This window comes from Beta vulgaris, chromosome 4 (assembly GCF_026745355.1).
Source record: "Beta vulgaris subsp. vulgaris cultivar EL10 chromosome 4, EL10.2, whole genome shotgun sequence".
NCBI classification, from domain to species: Eukaryota; Viridiplantae; Streptophyta; class Magnoliopsida; order Caryophyllales; family Amaranthaceae; genus Beta; species Beta vulgaris.
This window is the reverse complement of record NC_079205.1, coordinates 58565335-58589834: the sequence shown is the minus strand read 5'-3', so window position 1 is coordinate 58589834 and position 24500 is coordinate 58565335. Positions and strand designations below refer to the sequence as shown.

General features: G+C 35.6%; 1 protein-coding gene across 1 annotated transcript; it reads left to right on the top strand.

Moving 5' to 3' along the window:
- Nucleotides 1-353: 353 nt before the first annotated feature.
- Nucleotides 354-24257, top strand: LOC104890698 (uncharacterized). The gene is made up of 17 exons (XM_048642368.2): nucleotides 354-694; nucleotides 2994-3068; nucleotides 3333-3421; nucleotides 3540-3624; nucleotides 3906-3987; nucleotides 4100-4188; nucleotides 6155-6415; nucleotides 6501-6560; nucleotides 6691-6738; nucleotides 9359-9491; nucleotides 9568-9644; nucleotides 10048-10146; nucleotides 10331-10401; nucleotides 10597-10687; nucleotides 10780-10874; nucleotides 15536-15548; nucleotides 22516-24257. The coding sequence occupies exons 1-17, from the start codon at nucleotides 521-523 to the stop codon at nucleotides 24010-24012; spliced, it is 3039 nt and encodes a 1012-aa protein (XP_048498325.1). The 5' UTR covers nucleotides 354-520; the 3' UTR covers nucleotides 24013-24257.
- Nucleotides 24258-24500: the final 243 nt, after the last annotated feature.

Sequence of the window (24500 nt, the reverse complement as noted above, 5' to 3'; positions counted from 1 at the left end):
TGAGCACGACACGACACGCCGGCACGAGTGGTGGGCCGTGGGCCATGCATGAACAACATTCTAAAAGTTTGGCACGAACCCGACACGAGCACGACGGGCCGGTCCACAAGTTGGCATGCTTATTTTGGTTAAAATTTGTATAAGGCACGATGGCACGGCACGGCACGTGGCCGGGTCGTGCATGGGCCTTAGATTTTACAACTTGGGATGAGCCCGGCACGACACGAGCATTTCTTGGCCCGTTTTGACACGACACGTTGTGGCACGAGGCACGCGGGCTTGGCACGTGGGCCGTCCCGGCACGTCCCGTGCCCACCTCTACCGGGTGGCCACGAACAATCCTAATTTTATAACCCATTGATTCTCAACTCAAACTCGCTAATTTTCCCCCCTCCTCTACTACACCAATCAACTCCAGCAAGCAGTTAACCAAAAACCTCCATCGCCGCCTTAAAAAATTGGTTAATTCCTACCATCACCGGAAAGGGAAGAGAGAGAATCCAAAAAAACAGCGCAAAATATGAGGGACAACAATGAAAAAGTAACCCCAGGTGAAATACTAGGAAAGGCGGCTGAGCTTAAACCTGGTAAAGGTACTTACGTTGCTGCTGATGCTGCCGGAGTTAAACTCATCTATGCTTCTCTCACTGGCAACCTCACTCGCTCTATTCCTTCTTCTGATTCTACTGACAAGGTTTGCATTTCTTACGCATATTCCCTCTTTCTAGGGTTTTATTTTGATTTATGGGTTTATCTTTTTTTGGGCAAAAATTAGTGGAATCAATATGTTTTTGTAGTTCTAGGTCTCTTTGGTTTGATGGAACATATATTCGGGTGGAGAACGCAAATGAATAATTCCTCCGTTTCGATTTAATCCCAACAATTCACTTTTCACACCTGTCGAGACATAACTTTGACGGTTAATATCTATTATAATATATATGTAAAAATTATAATAGTGCAAAATGTTGACTGTTGCGATTAATTCGAAACGGAGGAAGTATTTAGTTTTTCTTTGTTTCGTTTGATGGAAAACTATGTAAACGGAGATGTTTGAAATGAGAGAGTGGAGGAAAATGTTTAATTAGGTGGCCCTGTTCTTTTGGACTTATTTTCAGTTCAGTTCAGTTTCTCATAGTTCAGACACTCAATCATGTTTAGCTTTCTTGTGGTTCAGTTCAGTTTCTCGCAGTTCAGTTCGTTTTGTCCTAAGTCCAAAACTGTGTGCCAAGCAACTTGGTTGCTAGTATTATGAAACTGAATCATGGGCTGAAAGATACGATTAATATGGGTGAAATGCAGGTGAATTGAATGGAGTTGAGTTTAGCTTTGAGATTTGATTTTTTTTTGTTACTTAGGAATTTGTTGTTTTACCAGCTATGCAGAATGTAATAGCTTGTTTGGGTTTTGTAAGATGATTGAGGAGGAGATTAGAGAGGTTAATGATTAGGAGGGCAGAAATGAAAAAGGAAGATTTGAGTATTTGTGCCATTTGGTTTAGTGCACATTAAGAGGTACCATTTGCTTGATTGGGTGATGAATAAGGAGTTGAAAGGATGTTATGCTGTTAAACTTTCTGTACGCTTTCTAGTATCTCATTGGCAGAGTTTGCTAAGATCTTGCATTTGTATAAGGTATAGGGAACAAAAAGGGGTAATGAGTTTCATCTTATTTATGGCTAGAGTATGGTCGCATGCCAAATGTGGGAGAATCTAGTTTGTTGTGCTAATTCTTTTTGTACTTTGATAGCATTTACCCTTCAGAATAGCGAATGTGAGGCAGATACTGTCAAGTTTGGAGTTTGAAAATTGATTATTTACTTCTCTAGAGGAATCTAGGGAGAGGGGGGGGGGGGGTTGGGGGTCTCCTTTCTTTGTGGATTTTTATGATAACATGGTTTAGAATTTTTTTCAATCAATGCAGAAATTTTGGATTTGTGATTGACAATATAGTGGTTCTATATTCATGATTGTAGAATTTGTACGGTATATGGAGAGTTTTGAAGGCAATATCTCAGATTAGAAGAGACAGTTTAGTGTCTCTGCTTTTTCGTTTACATAGAAGCATTGAAAAGCAGTAGAATTTCTAATTCTGATATCTTGGGATGGATCAAGGCAGTGCACATTATTGAATCTTTAGATCTCTAATTGCAAAGATATGCAATGTTTGGAGAGTTCTTAACCCAATGTTTTGAATTAAGGTAGCCTATTTCATGGATTATTTTAGAAATGGAAAACTCCATACTGAGTTACTGATTTTTTTTGTCATAGGGATTTATTCATGTCGTTCGGAGCATTGTATATCTGGATGATTAGGTGTTTAGTGCAGGCTCACTCAATGAGTAGGGTAGGTCGAAGACATCTTGACTCCATTTTGGGATTTTTACACTTGTGGTTAGAGATATATCACAATTTCAGGATTCTTGTCTTTCTCCAATCCCCAAGCATTGGATCTGTCTTTGTTTACGGAAATTGTTTTGCTGTTGTTTCAAGTTGGCTGTCTAATGGACAGTCTTTATGGTATTATTTCATGGGTGGTACTAGATGGTAGTAACAGTAAATTGGTAATAACTTGGTGTAAATTTGTATGAAAAGTCTCGTGTTTATTACCATGGTAATGGGATTTCAATCCTAAACATGTGCTTTTCTTCATAAGTTTCCATTATCACTCAATACCATCTTCCTTACTGGTAAAAGATAGCAATGTAATTTTATGAACCAAACAGATGTTTTGAGGTGAAATAGCATTACCAGGTTTATTAATGTTGGACTTCTCTAAAAACTTACACTAAGATGCATTACCATCACCCATTACTATCACCTATGACCACTTACCAAACATACTTATATTTTTTTCAATAGTGGCCTGGTTTCTATTAGATATATAATACTTGCAATAGATGCTGGATTATTTATGATGATAGATATGGCAATTAACTTCTTTTTATGATGATGATATCTATGTGTTAATGATTGCAACATTTTTTTCCTAAGAGGACAGTTGTGGAGGTAACTGGTCACAAAGCGCATGGTGCAGTCCCTGAGCCTGGTTGTACAGTACTTGCACGTGTAAGTTTATTCATTACATTTTTGTGCTAATAACTTTTAGCAAGCTTAACTTAATAGTTTATGGGGTATTGGACACTAAAATTCTGAAGTATTTTGGTCTAATTGATTTCCTTTTCTTTTCATATATACACAATATGTTCTGTATAGCATTTTGAAATTTGGTGTTGTTTGGTTAGAGGGTTGAGATGCTCATGTCATTAGGCTGTGCATGTTATGATATACTTGTGTTAAATGACGAGAATCGGTGTGTGATCTTCATGACAGGTTAAAAAGGTGATGGTTAAAATGGCTTCAGCGGATATCATGTGTGTTGGTAACAAGTCTGTTAGGGAAAAATTTACTGGCATAATCAGGTACATTTTTGGACTTAGAAAACAGATTTTTTTTTAATGCTCATGTATATATATTATGGGGATCTTGGTTAAAGTATTTAAATTTGGAGGCTTTAAGAAAATAGATGTGTCATGACAGACAGCAGGATGTAAGAGCCACTGAGATTGACAAGGTCGATATGCATGCTTCATACCGAGCTGGTGATATTGTCAGGGCAGTAGTTGTATCCTTGTTACTAGTTACCTACTGCATCTGGTTTTCCTTTTTATTGTAGTTTGTCATAATTTTCTGTTTGTTTTTCGATTTAAAGTAGGTAATTTGTTACCCCATATAGTCAATACATTTGGAACTGTTTTGCTCGAAGTTTATCGTAAAGTCAACAGAGTGAAAGCTGTATACATTTTTGCTTACAATGCATTGCTTAAAGGAATATGATACATGCTCTAACCTTTGGCAATTTCATGTCCTATATTACTACAAGTATTCCTTGACAAACCTACTTAGCTATCCTTGGGGGATGCAAGGGCTTATCACTTGTCAACAGCAAAGAATGAACTGGGAGTTGTATCTGCAGAAAGCACTGCAGGTTAGTTATTTTGGCCTATATTACATGGTCTATCTTGCTTTGATCTTTTTCTTCCTAATAGAAAAAAAAGTTGTACTATATCTATACTTAAAGACTGCATGGGATGATACAGGTGAGACGATGATACCAATTAGTTGGACCGAGATGCAGTGCCCTTTGACAGGCCAAATTGAGCAGAGAAAGGTTGCAAAGATTGGAAATTGAGGCTGACATTCTTTGAGCCTAGGAATTAGGAATGGCAAGCTGAAGAAATGACTGTAAAATTCAATAGTCTTATAAAAATCACGGCCTTTTTGTTACATGTATCAAATGAGCTTTATGTAATTTGCCTTAGTTGATCATTGTCTTAGGAAAAAACGAGCAGGATTTAGCTTAATATTTACAGCAGTGGCATGATTACTTGGTATACTACTATTGTTTCTGCAACGGAAGAAAAGTTCATAGACGTTATGATTAAACCCCCTGTAACAAGGCATATGTGATAGATGTACATGTACACAGTACACTAGATATATACAGGAGGATGGTGTTCCTGGCCCTGCATACCGGATCGGGAACACCATCTGTCTAGTGTGTACTCCTGGTGCACAACATGAATTGCTCCTTGAAATGTTAAATGGACTGTGAAGGTGGATATTATGGAAATGTGCTGGTCTGGAGGTGATCTAGTACCTTGGAACCTTGGTACTAATTCAATTTTCTTGTCCCTCATTTTCCTCCCTTAGTCAGGAGGATAACCCAATGTAGTCAACTTTCTCATTTTATCTGCAGTTGGGTACATTAGGATTGTCAAACCTCACCTCTCACCAAATTTTTTTTTTTTTTTTTTTGGTGCGAATGAGCCACAAGTTAGGGGATGAGAGTCGATTCTAGGATTACTTGAAACTGGTAGGGAAGCTTTAACCAACTGAGCTATCATCCACTCTCACCTCTCACCACCTTTTAAATATGTATTGCGACGACTATTTGAGTTGGCAAGGTTTTCAAATGTTGTGATAAAAACATGAGACGAAATCCTTGTCAAAAAAATAAAAACATAGAAACAAAAACTTGTTCAGTGCTTAGTGCTACTCTCCTTTGTCACTTTTTGTACACCTAAATAAGCTTATACATCCCTTCACCTCTTAAGGACCTTAAGATGGGAAAAGCTTATGGTGCAATTTCACTAGCTGTCAATGCTTATCTTATGATTATGAATATAAGCATATGTGATATCATTGCCAACTAATGTAAGGGATTCCCATCACCCGATTTAGGGTTTTGGTTTGAATCATGTCGCATGCATGCTCTTAGGGTGGGGTTTTAAATTAGTTCTTTCACTTTACTAAATGGGAATAATAAAACGTGAAGGGTTATATTCTGTGGCCTATATTACCAATAAAAAGAATTAGCATAAATATATTAAACTAATACGATATATAGGTGCACGACTAAAAATTAAAAAAATTCAATTTGCCTATGTTCATTTGAGTTCGGTTTAAATTTTCTATCAAATATGGACAAATGAATAGAGAGGTCTGTACGATCTTAGTGGATGGGTGCATGGAAATCAAACACTAAGAATAATTGTCCTTCTGTTGGAATCGGATGGGTGGGGTCCGAGGAAGGGGTGAAGATCTTTGAAGGACATTCTGGGGTCTTTTAAATATCCTCAATTCAAACTGAAAGTTATGTAGTTTTACGTGAAATAATGGAGGCAAGCAATAATGTCAAGACTTATCGGACTCGCTAAGTCGCTATTATTATTAGGTCAATGTGTGCTTATATGATAACTTTTATTTTGTGAAATTACTAAAATAGATAGGTGTTTAATTTCAAAAGCTCATGTTTTAGCTGCTAAAGCAAGACACGAAACGGATATTGTAATCCTTTGTTGATTCTTACTTGTTTGTACTTGTTGCCAAAAAAAATACGATATAATATATTACCATCAACTTAATCATATCTAGCGTAAATAATATAAAAAACCTGAAATCGAAGTTACCATATTATTAGTTATGAAGGGTGGTCTATTAGAAATTTAGAAGTGGGCCATTAGATATCCACAAAATTATGCCAACACCACAAATTTGATCATAGAATCACTTCAAACACCCTTCTGGTCCAGTGATGAACCAGAAAAAGCCAAGGTTAAACACTTGAACTAGATATGTTAAATTGTTGAGAGGAAATTAACTCTCCAAAAATGGCTGCTTCTCTTTATCATCATCAATGTCAAAACCCTCTTCTTCTTCTTCATTCTCCAACCAAATTATCTTCTACAAAATCACAATTATTCAACAAATATTCACATTTCCACCTCAGAATTTCACTCAATTGCAAAACCCATGTTGCCAAATTACCCCTCACTGTAGCATGTGCTCTCACTCAATCAGACTCTCCCACATCTTTTAATCCTGATCCTCAAACCATTCTTCAAGAATTGGCGGTTAGTTTTGATTAATTTTAGAATTTTAATCTTAAATTTATCATCTTTCAGAAAAAAAAATTAATTTTGTTTTGTTAATTTGCAGGATAGTTTGGATTTACCATCTGATTATTTTTCCAAGCTTCCTAGGGACCTTCGTCTTGATGTAAGTGAAAATTCTGTTTTATGGGATATGGTTATTTTCTAGTAAAAATCGAAGTTTCTTTTTTTTTTTTTTTTTTTTGTGGTTTAATAAGCCAAGAATTTGATATATATTGTGAAAATGTTTGTTGCAGCTCAATGATGCTGCATTTGACCTTTCAAATGGACCTGTACTTGATGAGGTTAGCTTTTTTGAATGTGTTATGGTTAATTTCTGTAGTTTGCTTTTAGTTTAACATGATTAGTGTATATTACAATCATCATCTAACAAGCTTAGTTCTAATGTAAATTCTTTTCTAAGATTGACTGAGTAGAAGTTTAATGGGTTGGTGAGTAACATAGCAAAATGAAAGGACTGGATTATTTGATCAGTCATATGATACTTGTGTACATTGGTGGAGTGCCGAATTTCTTGACATTGTAAGTAATAGAGCTGGGTGAGATATTCCTGACATAGGGATTATAAGTTCGTGTAGAATAATAGATTTTAGGAGTGAGTAATTCATAATTGTGTGGCCAGTTATATTAACTTACCTAGAATTGTAGAGGGAAACTATGAGTCAGAATTCTTCCTCAGCTTTAATCAAGGTATTTTTGAAGTGCAATTGCTTCAAAATCATCCAAAATTAGTAGGTTAAGGTGTGATGACATATTTGATTGGTTTAGTATATTATCTCATTTCTTCCTGTTGCTCCAATATGATGTATTGGAGGCCTCCTGATCATAGATGTATTCGAGGTACTTACTTTGCTATTGAAGTTGTGGACATCAATAGTTCGTAGGTGTTGCGGTGGAACTGCGTGAAATGCTTCCTTGCAAGGCATCTCTTTATTTTGACTTTACTACTTTCTGGTTTTCTCTGTGTTGGAGCTGATCTGTTACAAGGTTTTTCAAGTTTGAAAACATGTGGCTAGAGCCTAGAGTTATCTGGATGGGTTTTGATGTTATAGACACTCCTGGACCCTGGTTTCAAATTGGTAAATGAATTTTCCTCCTTAAGTAGAAAATTGAAGAGTGAAATAGAGACTTTTTGGGAGTTTTGACAAGAGGATGATTCTTTATTGAGAGTGCAGCTCGTTGATGATGAGTAACGATATCAGTCATTGACATTGGTGGATAGATTTGATTGGCGGTAGAAAATGAATGGCCATCTTTTGGAGACCGGTTAAAAGGCGTTAATGGAAACAATGTTACAAACTTGAGGGTTTGTCTATGCTTGTCCACTTCTGAATCCATGATGACTCATAAATTTGCATACGATGGAACAATTGATGATAACTTCTTTCAAAAGGAAAAAAAACCTGCACTGTCAACTGTAGGAACTTGATGTTATAAGCGGAATTGCATAAAACTTTTTTCTAACATCAAACAACATGTTCTCATGCATAGATTAATATGAATCAATAAAAGATAAATTAAAGCTTTGAAGCAAGAAGTCCTCTAGCAATTATGGACACTTCAAATGTGATTGTCTAATTAGTCCACCAAGCAACGAACTAGAACCACACTTATGTCTGCTAGAACAATGGAGGAAGAAACAATTTTCTCTCAGTCTCTCTTCAATGGGGCGCCAGCTAGGGGTAAAGAGTAGAGGAAAATTTTCTTCGTTTTGTTATGTTTCCATAAACATAATCTCCTAGTATACATAACCTTTGGATATACTTGGAGAATAATTATCCTAGCCTCTTTCCTTATCTTGGCCAAACTCCTAACCCTAATGGGTTTAGGGTTCCTTTTCTAATTCATTAACCTGTTATATGTGACCTCATAGAATTTGGACATAGTTAGTAGTAGACCTAAACATAGCAAAACACCTAGTAATTAATCATATTCTATATTAGTAATTGTCAACTGGATCGAAGGATAACTCCTTCATCAACTTCATCTAGAAGGCAAGGGTTACTCAAGAGCATTCGCATGGGCCTTGATGTTGGGTAGGAGACTGCATTCTTGAGAAATGAAGGCTGGGGTTGGTTCTTTACCCGCATATTTGTATGCTTTACTGAGTTCATGCTGAATCTTCCTTCAATATCTTCCCTTGTCGGGGTGGAACAGTAGGGAATTCGCAGCGCATGGGAGTCTTAGATTACTTCACTATATCGATGCTGCTCCCAGATTTGATTTGTAGAGATATAGAAGGCCAAGGATGACTTGTGTCAGAATGCTAATATGCTTTTTGCCGTTTGCACTATTGTGGTGTATTCAGTTACAACTTACAAGTGTATAAAAATATAAACAAATATTCACAAGAGCCACTAATTTGTGCATCATGCTTGGGGTTGGACTTGAAGTAACCTACTTAGAAGGGTTCTGCTAGTTATGCAATGACGGAGATCAGAGGAAATAGATATATATGTCAATTTATGGCAGATTGTTGTTCTTTTCTAATTAGAACTTCTGATAATACGTAATTTTTTTCTGAGATAGAAATTTGTCTAGTTCAGTGCAAATTGCAGTTTGATGGGAATGCTTCTTGAAGCATTAATATGTTAGAAACTGCCGCAGTGGGTGGTGGTTTGTGATTTGCAGTTTGTAAGGCTACTCCTCATTTCATCATTGTGCTAAAGAACTTGAGGACTTAATAATACTAGTTTCTTTATGTTCTTGGATCATTGTCAGTTTTCACCCCTTGTGTTTTATAGTCATAATCTTTTTTTTTTTTTTCCCTTCTTTCCTTTTGGTTAATCCTGTCTTCGAAATTCTACCATATGATATGTTTTCAGTTATATTATTGATTTCTTAATCATTTATTTGGTGCAAAGTGCAAACTGTGTGCAACAAATTCTGAACAAATTTTTTCAGTGTGGTCAAGAGCTAGGGGAGACCTTATTAAATTTGGCTCGTGCATGGGAATTAGGTGATACTTCGACTTCTTCCTCTTTTGCACAGAAGCTCCCTTTGTTGGAACCTTCTTTAACAGATGGTGCAAAATTAGGTAAGACTTGACTGGAATTGTTGATTCTTCCTTTCTCAATTTGTAATTCTTGATCCTCAAGTATTTTCCTTTATAGCTTTTGGTAAGCGGTTGCTATCTGCTGGAAGAAGATTTCAATCAATGGGACAATATGGTCAAGGTGAATTAGAAAAGGTATTGTACAGTGTCAAAGTTCTCTTGTACTTTTTTCTAACAAGCAAAGCATTTATTATGGGGTGCATAGAGTCTAGAGAGCCATGAAGCACAGTGATATAGACCAACTTCGAAGTACCACCACGTCAAGATTTTCCCAACTAAGTTAATTAACGTCCGCGTCAAAACTAACTTTCTGGTCATATGTTTGTTTACATCAATGAGCCGCAGAACAACTTCTTCTGGGGAATGGTGGAAGGCGTTTCTTTTAGAAATGATTTAGGTTAATATAACTTAAAAGAAAATAAAATCTATACTGATTGTGCATGGTTCATGACTTCATGTTTTCACTCCTTAATGTAATTAACTCTTAGATAATGCATTCCTTAATAGCAGTATTCTTGGCTGCTTGCAACAAGTATAGATTGCAAAATCAATGATTGCTGCTGGGAAGCTTCTATCTGCAACTGCAGTGCCTACGTCAACTGAGGAACGCTCAAATGTTGAAACTCGGACTTTTAAGGTGAATCTTGTTCTTTGTCTCTTGCTCCATGTGAGACTACGGTGACAACTTTGTTTATATTACTTTCTAGAAATTTAAATAGAGTCTCAATATAAGTTATTGTGAGACATGTTCCCTAAAACGACTTTCATGATAGAGGATTCCACTATTAGATAATCTTGATTCTTTCCTACTCCCACTACAGTTTGGAGAACTCCAGGTTGAAGTGACACCGGAAAAGGCCAATATAGGTGCAGCAATTGCTGTTGTTTTTGGGTAAGCCTTCTTGCTATTGCTAAGCTTGCACTATGGAGTACCCTAGGATGGTCAATGGTATTCCTCATCCAATTTAGAGCACGAGAGCGCGAACTTATGCACAAGTCCTTGGATCTCCCAGGTGCTCCATATAAGCATTGCCTTGCATTCAATGTAGCTACTACTTTCTTATGACAATCATGCTTTTGAATTTAGGATCTTATCATGGCAAGTAAGTCAAGGCGTTCAAAGCATCCCAGAAAACTCGTTACAGTATGCGAATGAAAATGCTTTGCTGCTGGCAAAGGTTCTTGTAAACAATTACCTAAGTTTTTGGTGTGATCAAGGTTAAAAAACTTCCTGTTAACTAAAGTTATTGTTTTTCTTTGCTGAATGCAGTCTTTGAGGATATCCCTGCTACTAATCTTCTATTCATCAACGCTTTTGTCTGGGATCACAGCAGTTGGATTGGTTTTGCTTGCAAGACAACTCAGGTCAAAGGAGTGAGAATTGATGTCTTGCTCTCCACTTTTGGTGATTATCTGTCTCCCTGTATCAGTATGGTTGGCTTCTATTCATGAGACAGATGAATTAATCTAATTATATGTAATTAAGTGTAATTATAGTTTATTCTAGTAGAACTCATGAACAAGTGTGAAGATGATTGATATCATCTTAGAGAGAGAAAAATCTATGTATTGTATTATCTGAGTGTTAGATTTTTTTTTTTTTTGGGTGTTTGCACCCGTTCACCCTTCGGGCTATATCCGGATCGAGGTCAAGTTCGGGGTGGTTAGGTTTCATTCCTCTTCCAAGGGTGTTGCGGGGATTCAAACACGAGTCCGTCCTACCAAAGCCAATCCCCATCACCACTTGGTTGTTAGAAAAAAAAATTAATGTCCAAGTAAAACTGTTTATAGTAGAGGGTTTACAAAGAGTGTGAAGGAAGCTAAGCAACTAAATATAACAACTTATAACTAATTTGTAACAAACTCCAAACTAAGTATTTACAATTAGGGGTGTAAGTGGATTATGAAAAGTCCAGAGTCCAATCCAATCCAGTCCAAACTTGTCGGACTGGACTGGACTAAAAATTTTTCGGACTGGTCTCGGACTCAAATTTTTCAGTCCAAATATTTTTGGACTGGATTTGGACTCATGCCTTTGGAGTCCAATGAGTCCAGTCTAGTCCAAAAATATTTTTATATATAATATATATTTAATACATATATAATGTATATATTAAAAAAATTGATACTATTTTTAAAATTTTGGAGTTTTCAACCTTCACTCTCTAAATATTTCAACTGGCGCTAGACAATTTTACTTGGCGCCAAACTATTGCACTTAGCTCCACTTGTTAAATAAGTAAATTATACTAGCAGTACTGCAGTAGTAGGCTAGTAGCCGACTAATTCTATCTCACTTCACTCCTCAGTCCTTACTACTCACTTCCTCTTACTCTTTATTTTCTTTCTACCTAGTTGTCTCGACTCTCGCATTCTCTATTTCTCCCTCAAATTAATTCTCAGTCTCTCTGCTTCCTCTCAACTTAGATCAAGGTAAGCATCTAATTCAACTTTTTATGCATAGTATTTTACTTTGATTTAAGCTTTCAGTCTCATTTGTGGATATTGATAATTGAATCAGATGTCAAATGCTCAAGCATCTAAAATACGTTGTGAATCATTGAATCTAAATCGGGAAAAAAGATACAATAATCGGACTGGACTGGACTGGATTCGGACTCAAGCAAAAATTATCGGACTGGATTGGACTGGACTCAAAAAATATTTGGATCGGACTTGGACTCAATTTCCCGAGTCCAAAAAACTTTGGACTGGATTTGGATTTGGCAAAAGTCCAATCCAGTCCAATCTACTTACACACCAATTTACAATAGCTAAAGAATTAGCTTCTAAGTTACAGCCCCCTCCAATCTGGACTTGGAGGTGAACAAGGAATAGCAAGGCCAAGCTTGAAAATTAATAACTTATGATGAGAAGCCCCAAGAGGTTTAGTTAACACATTTGCTAACTGTATTTGGGAGCTGACATGGTGAGTGGTCATAAAGTCAAATTCAACATTTTCTCGAATATAGTGAACATTGTGTAGATGTTTTGTTCTCTCATGAAGACAAGGATTTTCTGCAATATGTTGAGCGGCTTTGTTGTCACAAAACAAAGGCACAGGAGTAGGAACTGTGATTTTTAGATCTAAGAGAAGATTAGTGATACCAGGTAAGCTCACTAGTAGTGTGACTCGTGCTCCTATATTCAGCTTTAGTGGAGCTTTTAGACACCACCTTCTGCTTCTTGGTCTTTCAAGAAATAAGAGATGTACCGAGAAAAACGCAATAGCTAGTAAGAGATCTAGTTAAATCTATACAAGTACCCCAATCTGCATCACAGTAAGCATGTACTTGCAATGTGGAGTCAGCAGAGTATTAGAATAGACCATAATATAAAGTTCCTTTAAGGTGTCTGAGAACATGTTGTGCAGCAAGAAAGTGAGAAACTCTAGGGGCACAAGAAAACTGGCTGGAGCTGTTGTACAACAATGAAATATCAGGCTTGGTCATGTTCAAATACAAGAGTTTGACAATAATCCTTCTATAAAGTTATGGATCTATCATCAAATCACCATCATGTTTAATGAGTTTTAAACCTTGAGGCAAAAGGCAACATGATATCTTACAATCAGTCATAGTAGTGTTATGAAGTAAATCTAAAATATATTTTCTCTGATTGAGTAAAATACCTGTGGAATCCAAATCTAAAAGGAAAAATAGTTACCATATATATAAAGTTAAAGGGTGTATTTCCCTATTGATCCAAGTTTGACCTATTCATGAATAATTTGATGTGTGGTGATACTTTTTTTTATATATTGGTCCCTGATAAGTTATAACCTATTTCACATGTCACATTTTGCTATTTTTCGAATCTAAATTCCTAGTTTTTTTCCAGCCCCTCTTTCTCTCCTTTCTACTCAATAGACTGTCGTGGTTAACTAGAATATGTTATGTGAATATTTTTCACCATTACGAGTAGAGTAACACTAAATTCACAAAGCTTAAATAGTGCACACACTAGTACATAGAGCATGATGCGCACATGTACATGGATAACAAGTCAAATGAACATATGTACCTCTCTAGTTGGTACATGCGCATTAGTAATGGTTCCGTGATACATAATCTAGTCGGTCATGTTAATCGTGAGTTCTTTTCATACGGACGTGTTTATGTATCAATCTAAATTCAGAATTATTCATTAATGAATCAAACTTGAGATTATTATGACATCCAAATATAAATTTATGCATAGTAGTCATCTTTCCACAGTAAGAACTAACATTAGAGTTCTGATTTTCAAGAGATAGAAGAGCAAGGAAAGCGGGAGGCGGCTATACACTCTACATGACCACTTTATGTTGCTCTCCTTCTCACTAGTCACTACTTCTGGAAGGCAATTTAAGAGGCGATTTTTTTATGTCAATGAAAAGCACCAAGGTTGGCAATTTTCTCCAATTATGCACTTTAGGATCTTTAAGGTTGTCCAATTTAAAAAGACTAAAGTTAATCGATTAAAAGACTAATTGGAAAAAGGTGCAACTTATAGTTTTAGGCCTTGTTGGTAAAGATAGATTTTGTACAAAATTAGAGGTTTGAGCGTATATTAGAGTACTTGACTAGTCAATTTTATAATTTGAGTTTTTGGTCAAAAGAGGCTTCAATTAGCCTATTGAGCTCAAAAGGCTCTTTTTAAAAAAGTTGGGGAGATGAGCTTTTTGATAATAGAGGTTTGGGAATGAGTGGATCAATTATATTTATATCCAAAATATATTAATAAATAATAAAAAGTATAACAATATATTATGTACATGTCATTATCGATCATTTTACACAATAATGTAGCAATTAGCTACTTACCAAACACCTTTATACAAACAACTAATGCAGTAAGCTATCAGCTATAATCAACTATATCAACTATCAGCTAATACAATCAACTAACAACTAACAACTATCCGCTATGCCAAATAGGACTTAGTGTTTTACACAAGACATAGATTAGTTGCCAACTACTATGCTTACTTTCTTCGTACCACCACTAATTCAACTCAAAATTACATTTTTTTAGAAGTTACATAGAAAAATGGTTAAGGAGTTATTTAGCTTTTAGTCTTGGCCTAAAATTTTCTAATTACATTTCTTCCATGCACGATCTAAGAAAAAAATTTCCTACAGAAAAATAAAATAATTAGGTCATTGTCAGAATATTTTGTCCCAATAATCTAAGTGAAAATCTGGTTTAAATTTCTTCATAACTTCTTTGACTTGTTAAACATATATCATAAATCCATAGGTTTTGCATCCTAAATTTCAACGCGCTTAAATTAGTATACAAACTAAAAAAATTGCTTAATTAAGGAATCAAGTTTAGAATCTAAAGTCAAAAGATTCATGCTTAAGCAGATGAAATTTGTTAGAGAATCTCTAAGCAGATTGAAAAAATTATATTTCATTTTGCCTATTGGCTAAAAGTAATTTGACCTACTCTGAATTTTATTATTCTATACGTAAATTAATTAGTACTACTTCAAAGTCGTGGGAACAGCATTGCATCTGACTTTATGATGTTGATATTTTTTTTTATTAGGAAAAATAATTAGTTCGAAGACTAATTTTTGCTAGGTTACTAGTATGTTGGGTACACCAGTTTAGAGGTTGGATACGAAGCTAAACAATCTAGAAGTAAATGTCCCAGCATATTGTTAGGATGAGGACTCAAACCCTGAACAATACCCTGAAATTCTGTATGGTATCTTACTGAGCTATCACCTCCTGCTCTTTTATGATGTTGATATAATTATACAAAATCATAGGTTATATAAATATAATGCATTATAATATTAACAATATACTAATAATATACATGACGATGCTTGTATTAGTATGTAACATCAACCCCAAGAACCAAAAAAAAAACTCTAGAATTCATTTTTTTTGGCTTATTTAAAATCATTTGAACTGTATTAGTATGACTAAACCATGTGCTTACAATTCCGATGCGTCATGACTCATGAGATCTGAATTATTTAGATGTTACATACTTACATTCCAAGTATTATTAGCAAGTTAGCCATCGAGATCAGACCACGCAATTATAATTTTTGTAATAAAACTAGCATCGCAAATAAGTACATGCACCCAAGTCCATGTAGAGCATGGTGCACTCTTTTCTAAACTACGTCGTTTTATATTTTTACAGTTTGTTTAGTAGAAGGGATTTGGAAGGAAAAGAAAGGAAGTGGAAGGAAATTTATTACTTTCCAATGTTTGGTTCATTAAAAAAAAAATTAAGTGAAGGAAAATGGGAGGAATTGGAAGGAAAGACTATTTAATAAAATTTCACTTTCCTTTCCTCCCAAAAGAGGGGGAATTCGAAAGGAAAGAGAAAATTTATACCAAACATGGGAAATTAAGGTTTTTTTCCTTTCTCTTCTTTTATCTTTCCTTTCTCTTCACTTTCTTTCCTTTACTAAAAATGAACCAAACACACTGTTAGAGCCTATAATTTAAAAAAATTATTGTTATTTGTTTCCTTAAATTTTGCAAGTAAAGATTCCTTTTTCAAATTTAAATTTAAAAGATATATGTTCTTTTACCTTAAGGGTAGATGTTCATTTACTATATGTTCTTTTCATTATAACATTTGTTCTTTTATAAATATAGATTTACACGTTATTTAATTTTAAGCCGTGTGTTCTTTTTTAAAGTAGAAAAGTTGTTGAAAAAAGTTCATATTCTTTTGTATTAATTATATGTTCTTTTTGAGTGCATAATGAGCATTGTGCACCCTAGTCCATAATTCACGCTTTGAACTAGCATTAATCCAAGAAGGCCATTAATTGGTCCTTGATTTTAAGCGGCCAAAACATTTGGGAGAGGCCAAATTAGAAGGGCACTTACTTGATGTTGTTGACCGTAAGGCGTATAACGGTATAAGCCTCCATCTTGTTAGAAAAAATGTTATATATACCGAATACTGATAAGGTCTATATATAAGAAGTTTAATTATAATGAAAATATTAAGTAAAAGTAGATCTGGGTATGGGTCGGGATGGACCTGTTCATGGGTTCGACCCGCAGACTTGGGGAAATGAAGGGTTGGATCGGGGCCGAGCCCGTGAGTGGCGGGACGAGACTGAAATTCTAGATTTTGTTCACGGGACTGCGGGCCGGGCTCGTACGTACTGCGGGGCCTGACTCATGTTTTATATTTTTTTTTGGATTTTTAGCTAAAAAACAAAAGAAAGGGGTGTTTGGCCCACGGGCCGTCCCACAAGCCATCTAGGCGACTCATGCCGGTGCGGACCTAAAATAAAATTTCTTGATCGTGACAGGCCCACAGTCCACGTAGCAGATAACGGACCTGGCCTCGAGCGGGCTCGTGCTGGCCCGGCCCATGCATACCTCTAAGTAAAAATAATAACTAAGCTTTGATAACATTGATCGAACATGTCATTGTGTAATGAATAATAAATTAGTGCTATTTTAATAAATCTATAAACTTGGAAAATATTTAGTTTTAAAAAGTTACGAATTCCATCAAAAGAAGTTGAAAGTATATTAAAAAAAAAACTACATAACCTATACGTCATACATAATAACTTTTTATATTTTAAAAACAAAAATTAAAACAATAGATTAAGTTTCATTGTCTTGACATACCTAAATACTAATCCTTCGTAAAGCATTGCACATTATGTGCGGCCTCAAGTTTTTACAATGATGCAAATGTTATTTATATTATTGGCTAATTGGGTATGTTGATGTCCATTGTATGTGTAATTTATGGTCTTATTATGGTTAAACAGACAAATAAACAAGTAATTTAATTCCCCTAAAAAAAACAAGTAATTTAAGTACAATCTTTTGCGTCAGAATATCAGCTTTAGATATTACTATTCTAAGTAGTTTGTAGATTATTGTACTCTTAAAGTCACAATTTAAGGTACGTTAGCTTGTTGAAATGTGCCACAGAGTTGATTTTATACAATAGAGTTTTCAAAATAAAATATGTAGGTGGCTTAGAAACAGTTAAAAATAGCTACTAGTATGGTTCATGAATCTTGGCCACTTGGATAGTTGGATTACTTGGATATGCCATTATCAAGTTTAGTGAGAAAAAGTAATTAAAAGATTCTAATCTTTATTGTCTATTTGATTCTTTTCATTGTTTCCACTTTAGTGAGGAAAGCAATAATGTTTATTGTCAAGTAGCGGAGTTCTCTTTATTGTCTATAGTCAAACATTTAAGTCTTTGCACCATCATATACTCCATAGTCATTATCAAGTTACTGTTTGTTTAAAGACTTTGTCAATTTATGTGTGCTTGGCTGCTACTAGAAGATATGTATGTTATCACGGACTGGTGAAGTATGAATGACCATTGGCCATTGCGCTACCTAGTACCTTTTCTCTCTAGAGCTGTTCAAAGTTGACACGACAGACGACACGAACCAAATACGAAAAAATAGGTTGTGTTAACCCTTTTTAACACGTTTATATATATAGGTCAACCCTTATATATAGTATTATCTCTTAATAAATGAGTTCGGTTAGTGTTGAGATTTTTCAATCGAAATCGATGCAACTTTATATGTTTAACTTGAACATATAAGAAATTATATCATTTTAACACCATGCAGAGTATAAGTTGGCAAAGCTTTAATGAAATCTATATCTTCTAAAATACTAGCAAGTTATTGTCTAAATAAACAATCATCGATAAATATTAGATATAAAAAATCGGTTTATTGTTAAAAAAATTATAGGAATTTTGAATAGATATGTCAAATGGGTTGAAACGGATGATCACTTAATTAACGAATCAAGTTGGTATCTAGAGGTTTCAGCATGATTAGACGATTTGGATTAATGTCGAGGCTATTTAACATAAAGGGTTTTTTCACCAAATACTCTTGACAAATCAACAAATTCTACAATATACCCTCGATGTTCCAAAAATGCACCACATACCCCTGAGTTTTCGAAAACGTTCACCAAATATCCATTTCATAACGACTGTTATCAAACAGTTAACATTATTTACAATTTTGCCACAATTTAACCCTAACCCTAAAATCTAACCCTAAATCCTTACCCTACCCCAAACACTAACCCACCACCCCTCCACCCCAGGCCCAACCCCCAAACCCCACCTCACCCCTCCCCCTCCCCTCCCTTTCCCCTCCGCAGCAACACCCATCTCTCTCCCTCTCCCCCTCTTCGTTCACTGTTGCATCACCTACCGAATTTTCGCACAAGGGGTGGGTGAAAGAAGAGGGGGTCGGATTTTCGCGCAGGGGGTGGGGGAATCGACAATGAACAAAGATGGGGTGGGTCAGATTTTCGCATAGGGGGTGGGGGAGGTCGGCGGTGAACGAAGAAGGGATGGGGGAATCGACGGAGAACGAAGAGGGGGTGGGGGTTGCCGGTGGTGAACGAACGCGCAGGGGGTGGGGGAGGCCGGTGGTGAACGAACGCGCAGGGGGTGGGGGATGTCGGCGGTGTACGGTGCGACGGTGGGGGAGGGGTAGGGGTAAGGGCTGGGGTGTGGTGGAGGGGAGGGGGTGGGGCTGCTAAGGAGTTAGGGTTAGGGTTAGGGTTAGGGTAAGGAGAAGGGTTTTAGGGATAGGGTTAGATTAGATTTAGGGTTAGGGCTTAATGATGGCAAAATCGTAGATAAAGCTAACGGTGAGTTAACGGAAGTTAGAGAAATGGCATCTGGTGCACGTTTTTGAAAACTCAGGGGTATATGGTGAATTTTTGAAACATTGAGGATATATGGTGAATTTGTTAATTTGTCGGGGATATTGGTGAAAAACCGTAATATAAATAATAAATGACTTGAATATAAAATATACACAAGTCACTGACATAATCCATTTGACATTTCTACTCGATCAGGACAGACAAACCTATGATAATTATGAGCCAACTTACCCAAATTAAAAGAATATGGTGGTAAATAGGCCTTGTCATAATAGTAAAACTTTTACTCAGACTTTTTAGTATTGCCCGACATCTCCTGAGTTGTACTAGAACACTACCCGTAACCACCAACATATAGTATAATAGTACTGTATGACCAACTATTTTAAGTTTTCAGAGTAGAGTTTGTTGCCTTCCCGGAACGAATGCAGTAGTACGTCTAGTAGTTTGGTTTATATCTCGACCTTGAGGTTGTGGGATCAAACTCTACTAAAGACATTTTGGAGATGGGGATTTTCGCTTACCATTTTCCCATACTTCCAACTTTCAAGGGGTCTTGCCTATAAAATCGGATAGGGTTGACCTGTACGAAGTTTCCTTTCGATTAGGACGTCTTTTTCTTACCCTAAAAAAATGCTATAGTAGAAATATTAGGGGATAGTAGAAATATTAGGGGATTTATACATATATTCTATATGTAATAAGATGCATTGCCTGTCCAGATTAACCATACGATATAATGGAAAACCTATAAGGATAAGACACCATAAAATTTGCCTAAAATTATCACTTTCAACGTGCTTACAATTATTATCTTTACGCAACCATAAATTCTTAATTCCACTAGTGCAGTTATAATAATCAATTGCTAATTGAATTGTCAGTTGTGAGATCTAGCAACTCCGCCTTCATTTTCAGTTGACGCAAGTGATGATTTCACAAATAACTCAGAATGGCCAATATACTAATAAACACCATTATTAATCCATTATTAATTATCAAACATAATAACTAATACTATCATTAAGTCATTAACCCCAAGAATTGAGAAAATAATTACCATGTCGAGCGTCTCGATTATAATGCGGACTCAGTATTATGAAGCATCTTGTATACAAAAGCGTGGATAGTCTATAAGAGTGTGACATCACGCTAATTACACATAATATTTGATTAGTATTTGTACCGTCAAAGAATCAACACAATTAAAAGTTTAAACTGAAGGTTGAGGTCACATGATTAGATTTAAACACTTTTTCACGCTCCCTCACGTACGAGTGCCCTTTGGGCTTGAGGTGTGGATGCAGCATAGGTCTTCCTCATACTTGACGCTAAATATTCAACTGAGACGGAGGGGTGGATGAGATTGGAACCCGTGATCTTTTTGTCACGCTGGCTCTGATATCATGTTAAAGGACTAACTCAATCAAAAAGTTAAGTTGATAAATGAGGCTCCAAAAATAGATTTATACGCTATCAGTATTAATTCGCAAGTTCAACTGAAATACTATGCACAATGCTTTTGGACCCACAATAGCACTAAACTCTTTAATCACCTACTATACAAATTTTGTAAACCAAATATATTTCATCTGTTTTAAGATATAACATTTACCTTTTTAGTAAATAAATTAAGATAATTAATTAAATATATGTTGCATCTAAAAAAACTAAGGTAATATATAAATAATATTTAAACTGATTATTAGTTAAGTTATATATATATATATATATATATATATATATATATATATATATATATATATATATATAAGCAACAGCTTGATGTACGTCTTATTGATTGATATGTTTGCAAGGTTTGACCAATTTGAGGCTTGACTTCATCCATTATTTGGTAAGATGTAAATATACACATACTTTTTTTTCTTTTGGTCTAGGTGAGGTGTGAAATATCTATCAATGTAATAGTTTAAGTCTTTCTTCTTTTATTTTTTGAGTCAACTCCTGAAAACGTACAAGTACCTTCGTAGAAATTAAAGAAGAAACAAATACCCACAACAAGTCTTTATCCTTTAATGTAACACTTGGAAAGAGAGATACAACTTCACACACTCTACTTTCATTAAGAACATTAAGCAGTGTGATGAACTGTGATCACAATTTGGATCATGGATTGAACTTGTATGATTGAAAATTTAACCTCAATTTATTAGTGAATCATCCAAAATTATGATCCAAAAATCTTCTTTAATTTCATGATAGGCGTGCACTACATAAAGGCAAAACAATAGTGTTTTCCTACTAGGACAAAGATGAGTGTCAAGTAAACAATCATTTCATCCGATCCGTCATCAGTAAAATGAGAGCCACAATCTTTAAATGCGAGAAATATCTCAAAAGAATCTTTAATTTTGCTTATTATATTAAGGAAAAACTAAATGCAGTCTCAAGGGCTGCATATAAAAAGCTAAAAGTGGAAAAAGCAAGTATCAATTATTGATCATTTATTACATAAATTAATGCAAAATTTTGTCATAAACTTACAACTAAATTCCACTTTAAGCAATGTATTTATGTCTTATATGCAGCCCTAATATAAACTCATTATATGCATATATCATATATGTACTCTCTTTCTTTTACTTGTTCCACTTCAACTTTCATATATAATAATGCACGTACAACATTAATTATTAATATATTGAATTATCAGTAACAAAAAATATTAAAAACAGAAATTATGAAAATAGCATTAAGACAAATCCAATATGACTATATATACATAATAAGATCGTTTTCATTTAGAAGTAAGACCTTATGCAAAAGGCAACCGAGACGACTTAGGTGTATGTATACTTGCTCCATTTCAAAATATACTTGATACACTTCCTAAAATGAAAATGTCACAGTAGTTGGTATACTACTGTTGCACACTTAAACGCACAAATCTAACTTCTTCTAATACTTCTTTTGTTCTTAAATAAGTGAAACACTTCTCACTTATTTTATAACAAATAAGGTATTAAAATATGTATAGGGCCATGTTTATTTACCCATACTTCTTTAATTCGGCGATGGTAAACCCATATTTCTTATGGTCCCTCTCTTTCTTTCTTTTAAAAAAAATGTCCATTTTCTTTCTGTTAGGTATAGCAAGTAAATATAAACCGATAATAAGTATAATCTAAAAAAATGAAATTAAATAACAAAAATAATAAAAGTCAACATTCACATAAGGAAGACTATTATTACCTTCTCTCTTTTTTGTTTCTTTGACTAGAAACACTATTAACCTTCTTATTCCTAATATATATATGTATTCAAACATTCTACTATACCTACATCTCCCAAAAGTCCTTATCTTTCTTCTTCATCACCTCAAAAACAACACAATGTCTTGCAATGCCACAGAGCTTATCCCTCTCTTAGGTGGCTCCCCAGGGAACGCTGCTGCCGCAGCTTCATACCTATGTGACCGCTTCACAACCGTCACATACGCAGTAGACACCACATTTCTCTTATTCTCAACCTACTTAGTCTTCGCCATGCAACTAGGTTTCGCCATGCTATGTGCAGGATCAGTCCGAGCTAAAAGCACTATGAATATCATGCTCATCAATGTTCTTGATGCAGCTGCTGGCTCACTATCTTACTTCCTCTTTGGCTTCGCATTCGCCTTTGGAACACCCTCAAATCCCTTCATAGGACGCCATTACTTCGCACTTAAAGATGTTCCTTCGGCTACAAATAACGTCGATTATAGTATGTTCTTGTATCAATGGGCTTTTGCTATTGCAGCTGCTGGAATAACTAGTGGCTCTATTGCAGAGCGTACTAAATTTGTTGCGTATTTAATTTACTCGTCGTTTTTAACTGGATTTGTTTATCCTGTTGTTTCTCATTGGTTTTGGTCCACAGATGGGTGGGCTAGCCCGGGTAATACTGATAACTTGTTGTTTGGGTCTGGAGCCATTGACTTTGCTGGGTCTGGTGTGGTTCATATGGTGGGTGGGATAGCGGGCTTGTGGGGTGCTTATATTGAAGGCCCGAGGATTGGGCGGTTTGACCGGTCGGGCCGGGCTGTAGTCTTAAGAGGGCATAGTGGTTCTTTGGTTGTGCTTGGAACTTTTTTGCTTTGGTTTGGTTGGTATGGGTTTAATCCGGGTTCTTTTTTTTCAATTCTTAGACCCTATGGGAATCCTGGTGAATTTTATGGCCAATGGAGTGCTGTCGCGAGGACAGCTGTCACAACAACGTTGGCTGGATCAACAGCAGCTTTGACTACTTTGTTTGGTAAAAGGATGTTAGTGGGACATTGGAATGTGATTGATGTGTGTAACGGGCTTTTAGGTGGGTTTGCAGCTATTACTTCTGGGTGTTCGGTTGTTGAGCCTTGGGCAGCTATTATTTGTGGGTTTGTATCTGCTTGGGTTTTAATCGGGTTCAATAAGTTAGCCGAGAAGGTCAAGTATGACGATCCATTAGAGGCCGCCCAATTACACGGCGGGTGCGGCGCGTGGGGTTTAATCTTCACCGGCCTCTTTGCATCTAAGAAGTTTGTACAAGAGGTGTACCCATTAGATACACAAAGACCCTATGGGCTATTTATGGGTGGCGGTGGAAGACTACTAGCTGCTCAAGTTGTCCAAATTTTAGTCATATTTGGTTGGGTCACTGCTTTAATGGTTCCACTTTTCCTAACCCTTAAAAGTCTTGGGCTCTTAAGAATATCAAGTAAAGATGAGATGGAAGGTATGGACGTAACTAAACATGGTGGATTTGCTTATTTGTACCATGATGAAGATGACCAATCACATAATTCACCCTTCACAATGAGAAAGGTGGAGCCAACTAACACTACTCCTGATACACGTGAAAATGTGTGATAAGGAGTCAATTAGAAATGTCTTGCTCAAACCTCCTTTAGGGTAAGAACTTATTACAAAGTCATTTATTCACTTTAAGATTTGGAGTAGTTAGGTTGGACCAATCATGTCACTCATCAAATTTTTACCTATTTGTTTTCACACTTTTGCTTTGTATGTATCTTATGTGTGATGTTTTTCTCTAGATGTTATATTTCCCAATTTGTGAATTAATTTTGGTATATATAAATTATTATGATTGTAAATTTTCTCTTGCAATCTTTAATGCTATTATGCAATTCTTTTTTCAAAAAAAAAAAATGTAATTTTTCTTATCGCATGTTTGTAAAAATGTGTTATGATAGATACCGTGAATGTGATGGAGCTTATTTATCTCTAAAATTCAAACTTCTATAAGCTTATCACGATATTGACATTCACGGTACCAAAGTTCATAATTAACATTTCGCACAAAAAGACAAATGATGACCCATAAGTTGATACCAAAG